Source organism: Manis javanica, chromosome 1, assembly GCF_040802235.1.
Source record: "Manis javanica isolate MJ-LG chromosome 1, MJ_LKY, whole genome shotgun sequence".
Taxonomy (NCBI): Eukaryota; Metazoa; Chordata; class Mammalia; order Pholidota; family Manidae; genus Manis; species Manis javanica.
Window position 1 is genome coordinate 89,326,997 of NC_133156.1, and position 20,139 is coordinate 89,347,135.

A 20,139-nucleotide genomic window follows, 5' to 3' on the forward strand; every position below is an offset into this window, starting at 1 on the left:
TGACTCTTAGGAAGTAGGATGGATACATACTTTTTCCCATGGACATTCAAATTATCAAAATTCTGGAAGACTCTACCAATAAATTCAAGCCCCAGTCACTTTAATTCTAAAAGTCTCTATATTTTTAATGACTTTCTAATTATTTTTGTTAAAATATAGAAGTCATATTGGAAAATCTTACTAGAACTTACTTAGTTAATTAAAAACCTGAGTCCCTTTCCCACTGAATACTCCTAGTAAAATATACTTTAAAAAAGAACAAAGAAAAGGTTACAGAGAATTAAAAACAAAATTTACCCCATTCTAGAAATATAACTAGAATTCTAAGAGAGCAAAACAAATACTAAACACTAGTTTATAGAGTCTTAGAATTAATTGCCAGGAGTCTTTAGAACGAATCAATTTGGAAGCTGTAGGGGGCAGGGATATCACTTAGTAAATCCCTTATGTGACAACCTTAAAGATTCAAAAATCTTTTTTTGTGAAAATAAATAAAGGAAACCTCATTTAAAATGGAGTTGGAAGCCTGGAAGAAGAGACTGTCATGCACTACCACTCACCAAAAGAAGCATAACTCATATTACCCAGTAAGAAGCAGCTTACTTTTTACAAACCCCAACAAGAAGTAGTAAGAACTTCTCCTTGCCCGCAACAGCCCAGCCAATGAGAACTCAGTGAAAGGGCCCCTCCCAACTACCCGCCTTTCCCCTATAAAAGTGAGCACTTTTCCTCTGTTCTCCAGCCTTGCCTATGGTTTGCCGTATTTGTCCCAAATTGCAATTCCTCTGCTTTTCCCAAATAGACATTTTGCTGGTTATATAACTGGCTCTTGTTTTTTTAAGGTCACCACACTGCAGGAACAATTACTATACTGTGGCAGTTATTTATTAACACTAACCTGATAAGCTCAATGTGTCTAGTAGTCTTTCAGATGTTAATTTACTCAAAGCAATATATGTTCTGGAAGAATCTGACTATACCATCTACTTTTACTCAAAAAATCTGGACTTCAATCTTTTAAATTTCTCTCTCAAAAGCAAAATAAGACAAAATAAAGCTTATTATTGCAGCATCCGATCAACAGATAATGCCTTGAGCATTCCTAAAATACAAGATTTTTACTTTGCCTGCAGGTCAAATGAGAGTTGGTCAGGCCCCACAAATTTATACACATGAACACTGCATACTGATTCATCAAAATTTCAACTTAAAAAAAACAGATCTTCAACAACACTATGCAACCATTTATCTTGAAAATGCAGTAATTAAAAAATGCCTAAGAAATAGTTTTATACCTGGTTACATGGTAAATATTCTATGAATATTCATTTATATTATTATTTCTAACCAATTGATACTTTTGCCCCAAACTCAGTCTTAGATTATCAGTAAATCTCTTCTCAATGGGCTTTTCCCTCACACTTTTAAGTCACCTTTTTAAGCATATTGTAGTCTATTGATGACTGCTGAAATTTATCCTAGGAAATGCTTTAATCTTTTCAATGCTTTACATACAGAGGACCTGTTTCCTTTCTCTATTCATAGCTGAAAAGATATTAAAGCACTTAAGAAGTTAAAACTTAAAGATCATCTAATCCAACTATTCCTGATATAGATGAGAATATTAAGGCCAAACAGACAGAATGACCTGGCCAAAATCACAAACACTAGTTAGTTCACCGTGGCTGAGCTGGAACTGCTCAATACACCTTGCAGGCTCTTGTATGACAAAAAATTCAACAGCTAATTTCAATCTCTCTAATTTGTTCTAAGGAAAAGTAGCTTAAATTTGTCAAAGTACAGAGTTACACATTAGCTCTGATAGCTGATGTCCTTTAACAAAGAACTACAAATAGGTTGATGATAGTGCCATTAGCTACAAACCACCCTGATAAATGGGATCACTTTGTCAAGAATAAAATGTTTAACAAAATCTAGACCAAAATTTAACATGATTTTATTACACTCATAAAATACTGTTTGAATTTTCAGCTTGTTTGTAAAACCACCTTGAGACATCTGTGATTAAAGCACATTTTTCTAAAGAAGGCAATCAAATTAAAATTTCTAATGTAACCCATAAGAATGGAGGCAAAGGGCACATATTATGGATGTTCATATGTGTTAAGTGCTTTAGTCAAATCTAATTCTTAAGTCACAACTACAACTTAAAATTGAATAGACACTATGTGGTGGTACATGAATGCCATATTATTTTTCAAAGAAATATTTTTAATCTATTCAATTTTTAATAAATGTGAACTACAATCCACAAGAGGACAGAGTCCACTAAAAAAGCATAAAAAATAATATATGTTTCAGACTGAACTGCAAAATTGGACAAAAAATGATTAGTGATACATAAAGCATTATCTAAAATAGCCAACATTATGTTTCAAATCCTTTTGGAGGGGCAAATCAATCATCAAACTAGTGTACATACAAACTGGTCAGCAACAAAAATACGTGTATTATAATTAGCTGGAAATTTTTTAACAACAAAGAGGAAGACTAACCTTTCTGATGACTAATTCATAAAACTTTGGCCCATTTAACTAGTATAAGTCTCTCTCACTAAACTCAAAAAAATTCTTCTTATTTCATCATTCAAACAGAAATACACTCTTATTTAATACATATTATAAAACATCTACAAGTATAGTAACATATAAAGAAAAATTCTACTGTCCATAATTAACCATTGATAAATTTTTGGCACATACCTTCTCAATATGTATGTACATATGAATTATATACACAAAATCCAAAAAGCTACTATTTTAAAAATGAAGTTGGTATCATGTTATATATGACCTACATATATGAATATTTTATTAAATCCTGAAAATATGATTTTTAGTGGCTGCATAAATTTCATACTAAGATGTATTCTAATTAATCATCCCCCCACTCTTATAAACTTAATTATTTCTGGTCTTTTATTATTTCAACAAACACGAGAAAAACAGCCTTATGTATAAATCTATGTATGCATCACTAATTATTATCTTAGGATAAATACCTAGAAATGGAATTGAGTCAGAGGGTATGAACATAAATATTACAATACTGCTTTCTAAACTGTGGAAATATCATTAACCCAGAACAGACCAGACACTAGACATCCTTATGTATGATCTTCTATTACATGAACATCAAGTCTTTCACCCAATCTCCATGCCAGCTCACATGGAATAAAAGCTTCTTTGACCAACAAGAAAATCATATAATTCCTGTCTCAAGTGAAAAATAAAAAACATGATGAATGGTGCTTGACCTTATTTTTATAGGCCTTCTGAACATTCACCTGCCTCAACTTAATAGGTCCACGATACTGTGATGAATGTTCTTTGAATACAAAAGTGAATATAGACAACGCAAAAAAATAAAAATACAGTGAAACTTCTTTATAATGTTTTCCAGGGGATAACATTTCTAAAACATGTGTTCATAGCAACAAAATAGGAAATATGGTTTTTTATCGGCCTTAGAAAGAACTTATTAAATGCTACTTTAAACAGAGTCAACAGGGAAGACACAATAATGAAGTTAAACTGTCTTTCCATTTTAACAATTGGGAAAATCCTGTAATACTTACTTTGTAAATAGTGCAAAACCATCAGTACAAGACTATAGCTGCTTAAAGTACCACGACTGGCATCATTTATCTCATGGTGATTCGCCCACTTCTTAATCACCAGTACTAATGGACGAACTCGATTTTCAACTGAAAGTAAAATTAAAACTTAAAAATGGTAAGATTTTACATTTCTTTGAAAGTTTACATCATTAACTAACTCTATGCCAATAAGTAGAGCACTAACACCCTCTGTACTAAACACTGCATTTACTATAAATGTGTCTTACATCTAAAACATACTTTAGTTACCTTTTAAAAATTACCAACTATTAACATTCATTTTATTGACCTGTAACTCTGGCAGTATATGTATGACTAGCAGAGCAACTTATTATGCATATAATGAGACATGATATATAAACATAATGACACAACTAAAGAGAGGTCAAGATTTACTACAAACATCTTTAAAAAGGAATACAGAATGAAGGATAAATACAGAAGCCAAAAATTATTTGGAAATAAAAAACTCACGGTATGCATAAGTTCTGAGAAGGAATGTATTTCTTATTCCAACAATATTGTTTACATTCAAGTCAAACTCCACACAACTATTGAAAGAAAAACACACTTTAGCTCGAGTATAAATTCAGCTAACTCCCTATAGTAACTAAATTAATATCCATTCATCCAATAATACAAAAATAGCATGGGCCCAAAGGCCTTAAAATGAGGCACTAAAGGAATAAGTATATCATTTTCATATGACTTAGTAAATTAAAAATACAAAATAGAATTATGGTTGAAAGACCCATAATATACTGTTAAAGTTCTAATTATCCTTAATAAAAGAAATTTAAAATTTTTTAATTCCTTTCTATATAAAATTCCAGGACCAACTTCTTAACAATGAGTTTTTCAATTAAAAGAATGCCTAAAATAAAATGTTAACAAAATTCCTTTCCAGAGCTTTTAATAATAAAACTTTAAATTAACCATTCCATAATTTTCTTGTTTGGGGGAAAGAACACCTATAATCTTTCAATTATCCATGCACAATGATAAAAATGGATAGTGATATTAACACTTCAGAGATTATATATTTGGCTTTGGGAAACTATGGTAATGATGGAGCGACATTCTTTAATTATGTTGTGCAAATCTAACATTGAAACCAGTCTGTACTTCCTCTGTATAACTTTAAAGAGAGGGAAAAAAACATGTAGATGGAAACTAGTCTATAATCAAAAACTTTTCTAAAAATAAGAATTCAGAGCTTTAAAAATATACATACTACTTGTTTCATATTCTACTTTTGCAAATACTAAAGAAATCCTTAGCATGGAAAGAATTTTATGCATAAAATGCTACTTCTAACAGAGGAATGGATAAGTTAATGATGACACATTCAAAGAAATACTACAGAACTATTAAACACAAAGCCAGAAAATATTCAATGATATCAGGAAGTGTCCATGATATATGGTTAATTAAAAAAGTATGATTTCAAGTTTAATTTAAAAACTTGTATGCATTCATATGCATAGAAAAGGGATTGAAAAGTTTACACCAAAATGTTAACATCAGTTATCTTTAAATGTTAGAAGTGGAGTTTTTTTTAATGGCTTGTATAGAGAAAAACTATAAAATGCTATTTTTATAAAAATAATAATAATAATAATAAAGGGAGAAATGTGGGATCTACATATAAATCAAGTATAAAAATCAAACGAATATTCATATTTGACCTGATTATTTATAGTTCATAATGCGTGATCAAAACCAAAAGCTTCTGTGATGACTGCCCTTGTACTGTTCACCATGTAAGAATTTATTCACTATGTAAGAATTCGTTCAACATGTAAGAACTTGTTCGTTATGCTTCAGAAGATTGGAGACTGACGAGAATTAGGCTTGAGATGGATTAATGATTGTGCATTGAGCATTGACCCCCCTATACAGAATTTTATAGTTAACAACCATTTGATCAATAAATATGAGAGATGCCCTCTCAAAAAAAAAAATGCTATTTTTAAAGAACACCTGACCATGAAAAAAGCTTGCATAATATCTTAAACAGAAAGAGGATAAAGTTGTTTATATAACTAAAACCATGTATTTTTAAAATCACAATTAGCTAACAGTTTTTTTTATATTTGGTTTGTTTTATCCCCCCATAGCTTTGTGCTTTAGAAAACCCTACCATTATTTACTTGATAAAAGATGTATTATGTATTTACACACTGCTTAACCTCAGCTGGGAATAGAGTGTATGAGGTGACTCAAAATGTTCCCCACTTTCCGTGTGTCTACTGATGACCATGAAAGTGCTGGAAGTGTTCATCCGGGAAGGTTAAAAAATAAATTTCATCAACTAGGCAAATTCATAAGTACAGAATCCGTGAATAATGAAGATCAATTGTGCATATACACTTACCCCTACATTCATATAACAATTTCAGTATCACTTTTATAAATCTGGGCTAGAAAACCCTGATTTATCATAATCCTATTTATTTTTTAGAAAACAAAAAATCTTTTTAAACAATGAAATAAATATTTATTAACATTTTACATTCATGATATATAAAAGACCCTAATTCAAATGCCCGTAATAATTCAGAATCCAGGCTGGTAGACTATATAGATGTATTTTATAATCACCTTGATATAAATATACATTAAATTTCATCAATTAAGATATGTTCTTAAGAGTACATTACATTTCCAAAAGGTAAGAGATTTAAAAATCTGAAATGTAAATATACATATATTCTTAAACTGGACAGTCTCAAACACTCATAATGTCAAGCAGAATAAGTACAGTTAAGCATGAAGAACAGCTCCAACTAGTTTAAGAAATAATTTCAAAGGCCAAATTATAATAGGTAATTTCTAAAAGTGGTATCTAAAAATTGATGAAGTTATTAAGCTATAGCATACATTTCTTAATTACATCCAAAGAATATCTAAAAACCATCTAAAGCAACTGAAAAAAGGGAATTCGGTAATTGCCTACCTGACTTTATCCCTGAACTTCACAATTGGCACTTTTGCTCGAATCAGCTGAGGTCTCTCAATGTAGCCAGCTGAAGGATATAAGATAATGTAAATATCTGTGAACATTCCACAAATCCATAGTTTCAATGCACATATTTTAAAAGAAGTATTTTACTAAGCTAAGACATTTTAAGAAAACACAGTTTTTGAGGAAGAAAGCAAAGAAGGGACGTATCGAAATCTAAGACTAGAACTTCCAATACCATTCAGAGGGCTTTATTAAAATTATTTTCAAAAATGTGGTCTAATATCTAATAACATTTATGAGGAAGTTCATCACAGCAAATAAACAGGAAAACTAGGCTAGCAGCAGGCAGACAGCTTTTTCAGTACAGCACATGGCAAGACATTATGGCAGCCATAGATATATTTACAAAGAATCTTAAGTGTGGAAATGCTTGCAACATGATAAATGGGGCTCTGATGCATTCCAATAAGTATGATCTCTAACAGGAAGAACACACACATATACATATTTTTTATTCCCTCAAATTTGAAGAAATTTTTTCCTGAGTTTAAAGCAATACACACTGATTGTAAAAAATTAGGAAAATACTAAAAATGTTCAGTTACAATGCTTTTACCAACAAAATCACAGAATACATCAAGCCTCCAGTACAATTCAAGTGCAGGAATTCAGTGAGGTTTAACGAAAAATAAGATTTAGAGTTAAAACTTGAGTTCCAAGTACAAGTTCTAACACCAACAAACTATATTCCTCAAGCAAGTTACTAAAACCATTGATCACCAGTTTACTTAAAAAACAATAAAAAAACACTTTCATTTGAGTTAGATGATCTCTAGGTCTCTTCCATTTTTAGTATTTTTCATTCTAGTAATAGCTACTAAAAAGCCTTTAAGGTACAAATTACTTAATTTTACAGATGTGAAAAAAAGTCCATTGATATTAATTGCTTGATTTATTTCTCTTCTACAATAGATATTTTTTCAAGGGCAGTAACTTATTACTTGACTTTGTATTTTCCAGCTCAAAGCATGACACATTAAGTAATCCTTGTTAAGTAATGGACAAATGTCTTTCCAACATCACACAGTTATGTGACTTCAACTGTTTACAATACTTTGTGAAAGTTTGAAATAAATTGAGATGGCTTACCATGTGGAGTAAAATCTGCTTAGTTATCTTACTCAAACAATAAAATCTTACAATAAAATGGCCTAAGTCAACAATTTTGCTTTCTGTTGTAGTAATTCATTTGGGCTTCATGTTCAGTGACCGTATTTTTAAAATTTGATGTCATAAATCACACCTCAAGGCAAAACAGATGAAATTCTCTCCGCCTTACATGAACACCTGCAAGACTTCATCTGTATCACTCTTTTGGCTTTTCTTGGATCCTTTGTGCTACAGTTATTTATACTCATGCCTTAATAGTCTATATATAATCTTTTGAGAAAAAGAATTGAAGTTTATTTATCTTTGAATTCCCCAGTGCATTCAGTGGGATATCTTGTAAGCAAACTCAATAAAGAATTATTCATAAAAGGTTACTCTTATTTTTAAACAAGAATTAAAAGGAATTTATCTGAAAATAAAATTCTTTGTATCTATCCTGACCAGAAAACAGACAATTCTTACTAGAAAATACATAAAGTAAGCGACATTTTAAATAGTTTTGTCAGATGACGTATAAACTTGAGGCATATCAGACTTACAAAGTCTAGTACAGAAGTGTTTATGGACTAAGGTGAGTATATGCCATGCTTCAGTCTTCTGATTTACCTGAAAAAGAACACTGAAAAGTTAAAAATAAGGTGTTTTCTTTTCATTATTTTTCGAAATTTAGTTTACTTTCTTAATGTATCTCAACAAAGAGAAAACATACAAAGTATACTTTTCTTTGGAGCTATTTTTCAATATATGCTAAATTACATTATAGGAAAAAAATTATCAACTTTTAGGCTGTCTTTCAAATCACCATTTCTAACTCTGTTCCTGATTTTAAATTTGAAACACAATTTTAAAAGAAATATTGTAACAGCCATTTATGTAATTTTCCCCCTTAGTATAAACATACAAAAAGGAATCTTTTTCAAGAAAAATGAACAGAATTTTAACTTTCTGTAACATGTTTTACTTCCTTATCTCAATTGTCATCTGCTTAAAGATAAGGTTCAAATCTACGATGTCTCTGTATAAGGTGTGACAACATGATTCAGACATGCGAACATGACTGGAGGTAAGTAGTATGTACCTGAGTGCAGTCTTTAACTTCCTGAAAGTTTTCATTACAACTCTAGTATTCTCTACTATGTTTATTATTTCTAAGGTTCTGTTTTTGTGTTTCTACTTTTCCTTTATATGATTTCAAAGCCTAGAACAATACCAGAGTTTCTTTCCTAGAATGTCTTCCTGATTTGCAGTAACTGGAAGCCAATTTTGTGAGTGAAGCAACAGGTACAGATAGTAAAAATATGTATTACCATTCAACAGACTTTTCTTGTATTCTTAAAAAGGTAGGCTATAGTAAGGCATTTTTAAATTATACTGAAATTAATTTAAGAGACCTCAGCATATTCAACAGACTGCATCAGGTCAGTTTTATGAACACCAACTGTTGTGGTATTAAGGATACCCAAGAGCATTTTGGCTAACAAGAAATTCAAATGAACATAATACTAAATAACAAAACTTGGTTGCTAAATAAAAAAAGAGAAATAAAGCCAGAATATCAGAAAAAATTATTAAATCACAATAGGATCATTTTAAATTTCAGTGAAATTTCTCTCTTGTATTCTCCAAATAAGAACTCTAAAATGCAAAGCATTTTCAAGGAGAAAAAAAAACAAAATTAAAAATAGAATCATTGAGAATTCCAATGGAAAGGAAATGTATCAAGAATATAATACTGACACATGTTCTTCTTTGCTGCATTCTGGTTACATATCCAGTGCAATGACATTCCAAAACAGAGGCACAGCTCTTTAAAAACACAGTGAAGCCATCTCACTTTAACAAATCAGAAATACATTAATGCTAAATTCCATGATGGTTACTGTGTACATGCCTTAAAAGAAAAAGAAACATTTCTTGTTTTTCCTTGAATTACTATAAACAAAGACTCCAAAGGAATAATTAAAACAAGTTCTTTTCCTCAATGACTTTTCTATGAATTTTTTTTAATGATTTAACAGGAGAAACACAGAGGGAATTAAATGTTTCATTACTTACTGGTTCCTCTTTAACAACCAGACATAAATCACCATCACTGCTCCGGGTACCAAATCCATTTAAGGAAGACCCAACCAAAAAAAGTCTGCTTCCTAGAGAAACAGAGAGAATGATAAGGTACTACATAAAATTTAAAATAGCAATGGATATACATAAAGGGCATGCAAAACAGGGAAACATACGTGGAAATAACAGCTGAATTTCTCTCTGCAGCTGTGTTCGACAGCGTTCTTTCTTCTTTAAATCACTTACTTGCTGCTGACATGCTTCAAATAACTCTAATATCTGCTGACTCAACTTGAATCCACGGAAAAAAAAAAATTTTCAGAAATGTAAAAGTAATTTCCATACTGAGAAGTGTAAAACAATACTATTGAGAGTACCTTAAAAATAAATATATTATCTCCTTAATAAAACTACTACTACTCAGGTAACAACAGTTACTGAGTAACTGAAATAGTTACTAATTTTACACAGTAAAGCATCACTGACAAGTCAAAGAAAAGTACAGTCACACATAATTCACTGACTATAATCCATGGACCAGCAAACTATAACCTTTGGGTGCTACTTATTCGGGAAAGACAAATTTAGCTAACAATGTAAGATTTTTACATTCTTAAAGGGTTATAAAAACAAATATTTAAAAATATGTGACAGGGGGTGGAGCCAAGATGGCGGCGTGAGTAGAGCAGAGGAACTCTCCTCCCAAAACCACATAGAATTATGAAAATATAACAAAGACAGCATCCTAAAATAGAGACCAGAGGACACATGACAACATCTAGACCACATCCACACCTGCGAGAACCCAGTGCCTCGCAAAGGGGGTAAGATACAAGCCCCGGCCCGGCAGGACCCGAGCATCCCTCCCCCCAGATCCTGGCGGGTGGAAAGAAACTGGAGCGGTTTTTTTCTTTTTTTTGGCGAGTGCTTTTTGGAAGCCTTAAAGGGACAGGGACCCCAATACCAGGGAAACAGGGCAGTAAGGCCGGTGAGCGGGTGCCTGAGACCAGCGCCTGAGGACAGAGAAAATCGCGTGTTTTTCCCTTTTTTTTGGCGAGTGCTTTTTGGAAGCCTTAAAGGGACAGGGACCCCAATACTAGGGAAGAATGGCAGCAAGACTGGTGAGCGGGTGCCTGAGACCGGCGCCTGAGGACAAAGAAGATCATGCGTTTTTCCCTTTTTTTTTTGGCGAGTGCTTTTTGGAAGCCTTAAAGGGAAAGGGACCCCAATACTAGGGAAACAGGGCAGCAAGACCGGTGAGCGGGTGCCTGAGACCGGAGCCTGAGGACAAAGAAAATCGCGGGTTTTTCCCTTTTTTTTTTGGCGAGTGCTTTTTGGAAGCCTTAAACGGACAGGGACCCCAATACTAGGGAAACAGGGCAGCAAGAGAGAGTGCTTTTTGCAACTTTTAAAGGGGTAGGACAGGAAACTTAGCCCAGAGGCAGGGAATCTGGGGATCTCTGGGCACGCTAATCCCCTGGGCAACAGGGAGCACAGAGGCCCATTACAGAGATAAATAGCCTCCTGGCCACTCCCCATCCAACAGGGCTCCACCATTTTGGAGAAGCAGCCCCAGCCAGGCCAGGCCCACAGCAACAGCGGAGATAAACTCCATAGCAAACGGGCAGGTAGCAGAAGCCCTGTCTGCGCACAGCTGCCAAGCATAAGCCACTAGAGGTCGCTATTCTCCCAGGAGAGGAAGGCCACAAACCAACAAGAAGGAAAGCTCTTCCAGCTGTCACTCGTACCAGCTCGGCAAACTATCTCTAACACCATGAAAAGGCAAAACTACAGGCAGACAAAGATCACAGAGACAACACCTGAGGAGACAGACCTAACCAGTCCTCCTGAAAAAGAATTCAAAATAAAAATCATGAACATGCTGACAGAGATGCAGAGAAAAATGCAAGAGCAATTGTATGAGATGCAGAGAAAAATGCAAGAGCAATGGGATGAAGTCCGGAGGGAGATCACAGATGCAAGGAAGGAGATCACAGAAGTGAAACAATCCCTGGAAGGATTTATAAGCAGCATGGATAAGATGCAAGAGGCCATTGAAGGAATAGAAACCAGAGAACAGGAACATATAGAAGCTGACACAGAGAGAGATAAAAGGATCTCCAGGAACAAAACAACACTAAGAGAACTATGTGACCAATCCAAAAGGAATAATATTCGTATTATAGGGGTACCAGAAGAAGAAGAAAGAGGAAAAGGGATAGAAAGTCTCTTTGAAGAAATAATTGCTGAAAACTTCCCCAAACTGAGGGAGGAAATAATCGAACAGACCATAGAATTACACAGAACCCCCAACAGAAAGGATCCAAGGATGGCAACACCAAGACACATAGTAATTAAAATGGGAAGGATCAAGGACAAGGAAAGAGTTTTAAAGGCAGCTAGAGAGAAAAAGGTCACCTATAAAGGAAAACCCATCAGCCTAACGTCAGACTTCTCGACAGAAACCCTACAGGCGAGAAGAGAATGGCATGATATATTTAATGCAATGAAACAGAAGGGCCTTGAACCAAGGATACTGTATCCAGCACGACTATTATTTAAATATGATGGCGGGATTAAACAATTCCCAGACATGCAAAAGCTGAGGGAATTTGCTTCCCACAAACCACCTCTACAGGGAATCTTACAAACCACCTCTTACAGGGACTGCTCTAGATGGGAGCACTCCTAAAAAGAGCACAGAACAAAACATGCAACATATGAAGAATGGAGGAAGAGGAATAAGAAGGGACAGAAGAGAAGAATCTCCAGACAGTGTATATAACAGCTCAATAACCGAGCTAAGTTAGGCAGTAAGATACTAAAGAAGCTAACCTTGAACCTTTGGTAACCACGAATCTAAAGCCTGCAATGGCAATAAGTACATATCTCTCAATAGTCACCCTAAATGTAAATGGACTTAATGCACCAATCAAAAGACAAAGAGTAATAGAATGGATAAAAAAGCAAGACCCATCTATATGCTGTTTACAAGAAACTCACCTCAAACCCAAAACCAGCACAGACTAAAAGTCAAAGGATGGAAAAACATATTTCAGGCAAACAATATGCACCCAACACAGGAGCACCAGCATTTGTGAAACAAATATTAACAGAACAAAAGAGGGAAATAGACTGCAATGCATTCACCTTAGGAGACTTCAACACACCACTCACCCCAAAGGATAGATCCACCGGGCAGAAAATAAGTAAGGACACAGAGGCATTGAACAACACACTAGAACAGATGGACCTAACAGACATCTATAGAACTCTACATCCAAAAGCAACAGGATATACATTCTTCTCAAGTGCACATGGAACATTCTCCAGAATAGACCACATACTAGCTCACAAAAAAAGCCTCAGTAAATTCCAAAATATTGAAATTCTACCAACAAATTTTTCAGACCACAAGGGTATAAAACTAGAAATAAATTCTACAAAGAAAACAAAAAGGCTCACAAACACATGGAGGCTTAACAACATGCCTCTAAATAATCAATGGATCAATGAACAAATCAAAATAGAGATCAAGGAATATATAGAAACAAATGATGACAACAACACAAAGCCCGTGGGATGCAGCGAAAGCAGTCTTAAGAGGAAAGTATATAGCGATCCAGGCACAGCTGAAGAAGGAAGAACAATCCCAAATGAATAGTCTAACATCACAACTATCGAAACTGGAAAAAGAAGAACAAATGAGGCCTAAAGTCAGCAGAAGGAGGGACATAATAAAGATCAGAGAAGAAATAAACAAAATAGAGAATATAACAATAGCAAAAATCAACGAAACCAAGAGCTCATTCTTTAAGAAAATAAACAAAATAGATAAGCCTCTAGCCAAACTTATTAAGAGAAAAAGAGAATCAACACAAATCAACATAATCAGAAATGAGAATGGAAAAATCAAGACAGACCCCACAGAAATACAAAGAATTATTAAAGACTACTATGAAAACCTATATGCCAACAAGCTGGAAAACCTAGAAGAAATGGACAATTTCCTAGAAAAATCCAACCTCCCAAGACTGACCAAGGAAGAAACACAAAAGTTAAACAAACCAATTACGAGCAAAGAAATTGAAATGGTAATCAAAAAACTACCCAAGAACAAAATCCCGGGGCTGGACGGATTTACCTCGGAATTTTATCAGACACACAGAGAAGACATAATACCCATTCTCCTTAAAGTCTTCCAAAAAACAGAAGAGGAGGGAATACTCCCAAACTCATTCTATGAAGCCAACATCACCCTAATACCAAAACCAGGCAAAGACCCCACCAAAAAAGAAAATTACAGACCAATATCCCTGATGAATGTAGATGCAAAAATACTCAATAAAATATTAGCAAACAGAATTCAACAGTATATCAAAAGGATCATACACCATGACCAAGTGGGATTCATCCCAGGGATGCAAGGATGGTACAACATTCGAAAATCCATCAACATCATCCACCACATCAACAAAAAGAAAGACAAAAACCATATGATCATCGCCATAGATGCTGAAAAAGCATTTGACAAAATTTAACATCCATTCATGATAAAAACTCTCAGCAAAATGGGAATAGAGGGCAAGTACCTCAACATAATAAAGGCCATATATGATAAACCCACAGCCAACATTATACTGAACAGCGAGAAGCTGAAAGCATTTCCTCTGAGATCGGGAACTAGACAGGGATGCCCACTCTCCCCACTGTTATTTAACATAGTACTAGAGGCCCTAGCCACGGCAATCAGACAAAACAAAGACATACAAGGAATCCAGATTAGTAAAGAAGAAGTTAAACTGTCACTATTTGCAGATGATATGATACTGTACATAAAAAAACCCTAAAGACTCCACTCCAAAACTACTAGAACTGATATCGGAATACAGCAAAGTTGCAGGATACAAAATTAACACACAGAAATCTGTAGCTTTCCTATACACTAACAATGAATCAACAGAAAGAGAAATCAGGAAAACAATTCCATTCACAATTGCATCAAAAAGAATAAAATACTTAGGAATAAACCTAACCAAAGAAGTGAAAGACTTATACTCTGAAAACTACAAGTCACTCTTAAGAGAAATTAAAGGGGACACTAACAAATGGAAACTCATCCCCTGCTCATGGCTAGGAAGAATTAATATTGTCAAAATGGCCATCCAGCCTAAAGCAATATACAGATTTGACGCAATCCCTATCAAATTACCAGCAACATTCTTCAATGAACTGGAAGAAATAATTCAAAAATTCATATGGAAACACCAAAGACCCTGAATAGCCAAAGCAATCCTGAAAAAGAAGAATAAAGTAGGGGGGATCTCACTCCCCAACTTCAAGCTCTACTACAAAGCCATAGTAATCAAGACAATTTGGTACTGGCACAAGAACAGAGCCACAGACCAGTGGAACAGATTAGAGACTCCAGAAATTAACCCAAACATATATGGTCAATTAATATTTGATAAAGGAGCCATGGACATACAATGTCAAAATGACAGTCTCTTCAACAGATGGTGCTGGCAAAACTGGACAGCTACATGTCGGAGAATGAAACTGGACCTTTGTCTAACCCCATATACAAAGGTAAACTCAAAATGGATCAAAGACCTGAATGTAAGTCATGAAACCATTAAACTATTGGAAAAAAACATAGGCAAAAACCTCTTAGACATAAACATGAGTGACCTCTTCTTGAACATATCTCCCTGGGCAAGGAAAACAACAGCAAAAATGAGCAAGTGGGACTACATTAAGCTGAGAAGCTTCTGTACAGCGAAAGACACCATCAATAGAACAAAAAGGAACCCTACAGTATGGAAGAATATATTTGAAAATGACAGATCTAATAAAGGCTTGACGTCCAGAATATATAAAGAGCTCACACCCCTCAACAAACAAAAAACAAATAACCCAATTAAAAAATGGGCAGAGGAACTGAACAGACAGTTCTCTAAAAAAGAAATACAGATGGCCAACAGACTCATGAAAAGATGCTCCACATCGCTAATTATCAGAGAAATGCAAATTAAAACTACAATGAGGTATCACCTCACACCAGTAAGGATGGCTGCCATCCAAAAGACAAACAACAACAAATGTTGGCGAGGCTGTGGAGAAAGGGGAACCCTCCTACACTGCTGGTGGGAATGTAAATTAGTTCAGCCATTGTAGAAAACAGTATGGAGGTTCATCAAAATGCTCAAAACAGACCTACCATTTGACCCAGGAATTCCACTCCTAGGAATTTACCCTAAGAGCACAGCAATCAAATTTGAGAAAGACAGATGCACCCCTATGTTTATCGCAGTGCTATTTACAATAGCCAAGAATTGGAAGCAACCTAAATGTCCATCGGTAGATGAATGGATAAAGAAGATGTGGTACATATACACAATGGAATACTACTCAGCCATAAGAAGAGGAAAAATCCTACCATTTGCAGCAACATGGATGGAACTGGAGAGTATTATGCTCAGTGAAATAAGCCAAGTGGAGAAAGAGAAATACCAAATGATTTCACTCATCTGAGGAGTATAAGAACAAAGGAAAAACTGAAGGAACAAAACAGCAGCGGAATTACAGAACCCAAAAATGGACTAACAGGTACCAAAGGGAAAGGAACTGGGGAGGATGGGTGGGCAGGGGGGCATAAGCAGGGGGAGAAGAAGGGGGGTATTAAGATTAGCATGCATAGTGGGGGGAGGGAGAAAGGGGAGGGAGGGCTGTACAACACAGAGAGGACAAGTAGTGGTTCTACATTTTGCTATGCTGATGGACAGTGACCATAATGTGGTTTTAGGGGGGACCTGATATAGGGGAGATCATAGTAAACATAGTATTCTTCATGGAAGTGTAGATTAAAGATTAAAAAAAAAAAATCAGTTCCTGTGTGCTGACCTCCAATGAGTTCTACACAGTGGTATAGAGGGCATGTCAAAGTGTGGGCAAAGGGTCTATTTGTTTCTATGCAGAAGATCAAGGCCTAGCTTGGCTACCCAGAAAATGAACTAAGATACGATATGAGGAGGAGCTTCCGGCATCAGCACTCTCTGGAGGACTCATGCCGGGGGATGAGCATCAAAAAGCCTCCAGAGGGATCAGGGCGATGCTGTGGTTGTGGCTGCGTCCACCCCACCGTTTCCTGGACTTGCCATTGGAATGAGGAGGGAGATGTCTAGGCTGGCATGTGCATACGGTGAGACAACGAATTGACCGGATCTGTACTGTTGGAACTCAACCAGGAGGTGGGAGGGGTGCAAGTTGTAGCGCTCCAAAATCTTATGACTATAAACTATCTACAGTTAAAAGAACATATGGGATGTGAACAGATCCCAGAAATGGGTTGCTTTAATTTGTCTGACTTCTCTCAGACTGTTCAAGTACAGTTGGACAATATCCATCATATCATAGACTAATTTTCACAAATGCCTAGGGTGCCTAAATGGTTTTCTTGGCTTCACTGGAGATGGCTGGTAATTATAGATTTGCTTTGTTTATGTCACCGTATTCCTATTATGTTAATATGTGTGCGCAAGTTAGTTAGTATTTTAAAACCTATACATACTTAAGGTACTATACAAGAAGATATGTCAAAGAAATAATCAATCCTCCCATGTTTTCTTCCATATGCTACCTCTATAGCTTTTCTTCTTCCTTCCTAATTACAACTCTTAAATAGAATTCGTGCCTCATATCGAATTTACCGAGTATCATAATTCCTCCAGGTGGTAAAGATACCTCGAGACAAGTGCTGGGCATAGAAGCCACAGGGCATAAATCTGCAAAGAAGTAAAAAGCTAACCTTTTCAAACAATATGGCTTCTCTCTCACTTACCAACTTTACATTTCCCTGTATGGCCCCAGAAGACGACTGCTTACCCAGAGATGGGTAAGATTCCTCAAGGGAGGAACAACCTAAGACAGGCACAGTCGCAGGGGGGCCATCAGGTGAGAAATTGGGGAACAACAGTAGTGAAGCTTAGAACCTCACCCCCCTCTGTGTTGAAAGAAAGCTTCTGCATCCGTGTATGTTTTATTGCCCTTGTCTAGCTCGTATTAGCACATAGTCTACAGGCACATATCTGATCATCTACAGTTGCTCTCTTACAACACTAAACTATGTTTTCTACCTTTATCTTGCATCTACCTACCACTTCAGCAGTTTATTAAAAATAAAAATAATAATAAAGGGAGAAATGTGGGATCCACATACAAATCAAGTATAAAAATCAAATGAATATTCATATTTGACCTGATTGTTTATAGTTCATAATGCGTGATCAAAACCAAAAGTTTCTGTGATGACTGCCCTTGTACTGTTCACCATGTAAGAACTTATTCACTATGTAAGAATTCGTTCACCATGTAAGAGCTTGTTCATTATGCTTCAGAAGATTGGAGACTGAAGAGAACTAGGCTTGAGATGGATTAATGACTGTGCATTGAGCATTGACCCCCCCTATACAGAATTTTATAGTTGTTAACAACCATTTGATCAATAAATATGAGAGATGTCCTCTCAAAAAATAAATAAATAAATAAAATAATAAATTTTAACTTTAACTTGTCTACATTTTAACTGTACTCTGTTGTTACTAAATGTGTTACTAAAAACTCATTTTTAATGTTTTAAAAAAAAATATGTGACAGAAACCATATGTGAGTGGTGAAGTCTAAAATATCTAGTATCTGTCCCTTTAAAGAAGTTTGCCCAACCTCTGGTATTCATACTACAAATACCAAATATGACAGAAAAGGCTCTGGTCATCTGTGCTCATGGTAAGCCACCTTCTTTCCCATTCTTACAACAAAGCCCTGAACCCTGTTTTCTTGTTGCCATCCAAGGATGAATCTTCCTGTTGATCTACCTATCTGGTTCATACTTTTTCCTCCAACTCAACTCTTGCCATCATCATAGGTAATTTCTATATCTATAAGGACTACATATCACAACATACTTCTATCATTTCTGAACTTCTACCCCAATATTCTTCGTCAGTGCTACACTCTTATAGCCATGTAGTCTTACAAAAAAAAACAAAACTTCTCTAGCTCTGAAATTTTTAATTCTAGTATTCTATCTTGGCTTCAATCTCCTGTCCATTTATTAATTTCTTACTCCTCTAATACCTGTTCTAGGACCATGCAGAACTGGATTCCTTTGAATCCTCTCTTTTTTCCTAACCTATCAACACTCAAATGGCATGATTTCCTTTTCTATCCCATCTATATCCCACAGTGCATCCCTTAAACCACACTCTTTTATCATGCCTTAACAACATTATCCTTTCGTCATGCTTTAACACCTATACTGCAAAAACCTAATCTTAGATCAATACAAACACACACCTTCTCTGACTCAAGCTGCTGAAAGATAAAACTGAAAAAAAAGATTAAGAATCATTAAATTGGCATCTTTCAAAGTTAAGAGTTTGAGAATTAGCCTAAGGACGTCCCTTAGCATCACTCAGCAATTACTTCCATGTCTCTGGTTAGATATTCACCATCACCATTCCAAAATCTTTGCTACTTTCCTCACGCCCTCTACAGTTCTCTTACTTTCTTTAGCAGACAACTTTAACTCAAGTTCACTAAGACAACTGAGGGTACCAGATGTGACATTCCTTAGCTTCCTAACCATAAATTCGCAAACTTGCATGTTTGAATGAAACCTCATCTCTTACCTCTGTTAGACAAACTGTCTTTTTCCCCCATTCAAAGCTAATCCCTCAAGGCACAAATGCCTCCATCAGGTTTTCAGTCTCTCACTTGCCTTTCAATCTCTCCCCATCTAGGCCTTCTTCAAATCCATGAATAGGCACAAGTCTCACCCATCATCTAGAACATTTTCTTCGATCAGGTTTAGAATATTCATTTTAAGAAGGCAGAGGCAGTCTGAGAAACTGGGCAGTGAATGGGACATAATTTTTTAATAACCCTGAATACCTCTCCCCTCAAAACAGACAGTATCTAGGAAAATAAAATGAACAAATCTAACTAAACCAAAGAGAAATAAAACATGACCAACAAATATGACACAATTAATTGACTATATATCACTCATAGGCAAACTAAGAAGCACTGGGACCAAACACCTTTAGCAGCAAGTCCCACATGGTATCAGAAACATTAAGAGGAACAGGCGGAAAGGGATTTGGGGCAGCCTGAAGCCAAAACATCCATGAATCAAACAGCCTCCAGGTACTACTTCCCACCCCCTTCCTCAAACTGAGGAGTCCAATTCAGTGTGGAACATCATTGGCTACAATTCACAGGTAAATCCAAGAGCTTCACA

General features: G+C 35.3%; 1 protein-coding gene across 6 annotated transcripts in view; it reads right to left on the bottom strand.

Moving 5' to 3' along the window:
• The window catches only part of TENT2 (terminal nucleotidyltransferase 2), a 90,301-nt gene that overhangs the window by 38,877 nt on the left and 31,285 nt on the right, over nt 1-20,139 (bottom strand). For 5 of the 6 annotated variants that reach the window (XM_073234705.1, XM_037000012.2, XM_037000004.2 and 2 more), the window contains 6 exons: nt 10,016-10,130; nt 9,834-9,925; nt 8,318-8,384; nt 6,600-6,669; nt 4,115-4,191; nt 3,599-3,727 (listed from right to left, as the gene is read on the bottom strand). In XM_073234705.1, the coding sequence (XP_073090806.1) occupies nt 3,599-3,727; nt 4,115-4,191; nt 6,600-6,669; nt 8,318-8,384; nt 9,834-9,925; nt 10,016-10,130 (550 nt within the window). Of the gene's footprint in view, nt 1-3,598; nt 3,728-4,114; nt 4,192-6,599; nt 6,670-8,317; nt 8,398-9,833; nt 9,926-10,015; nt 10,131-20,139 lie in introns of all 6 variants that reach the window. The other variant, XM_037000024.2, reaches the window with a different exon arrangement.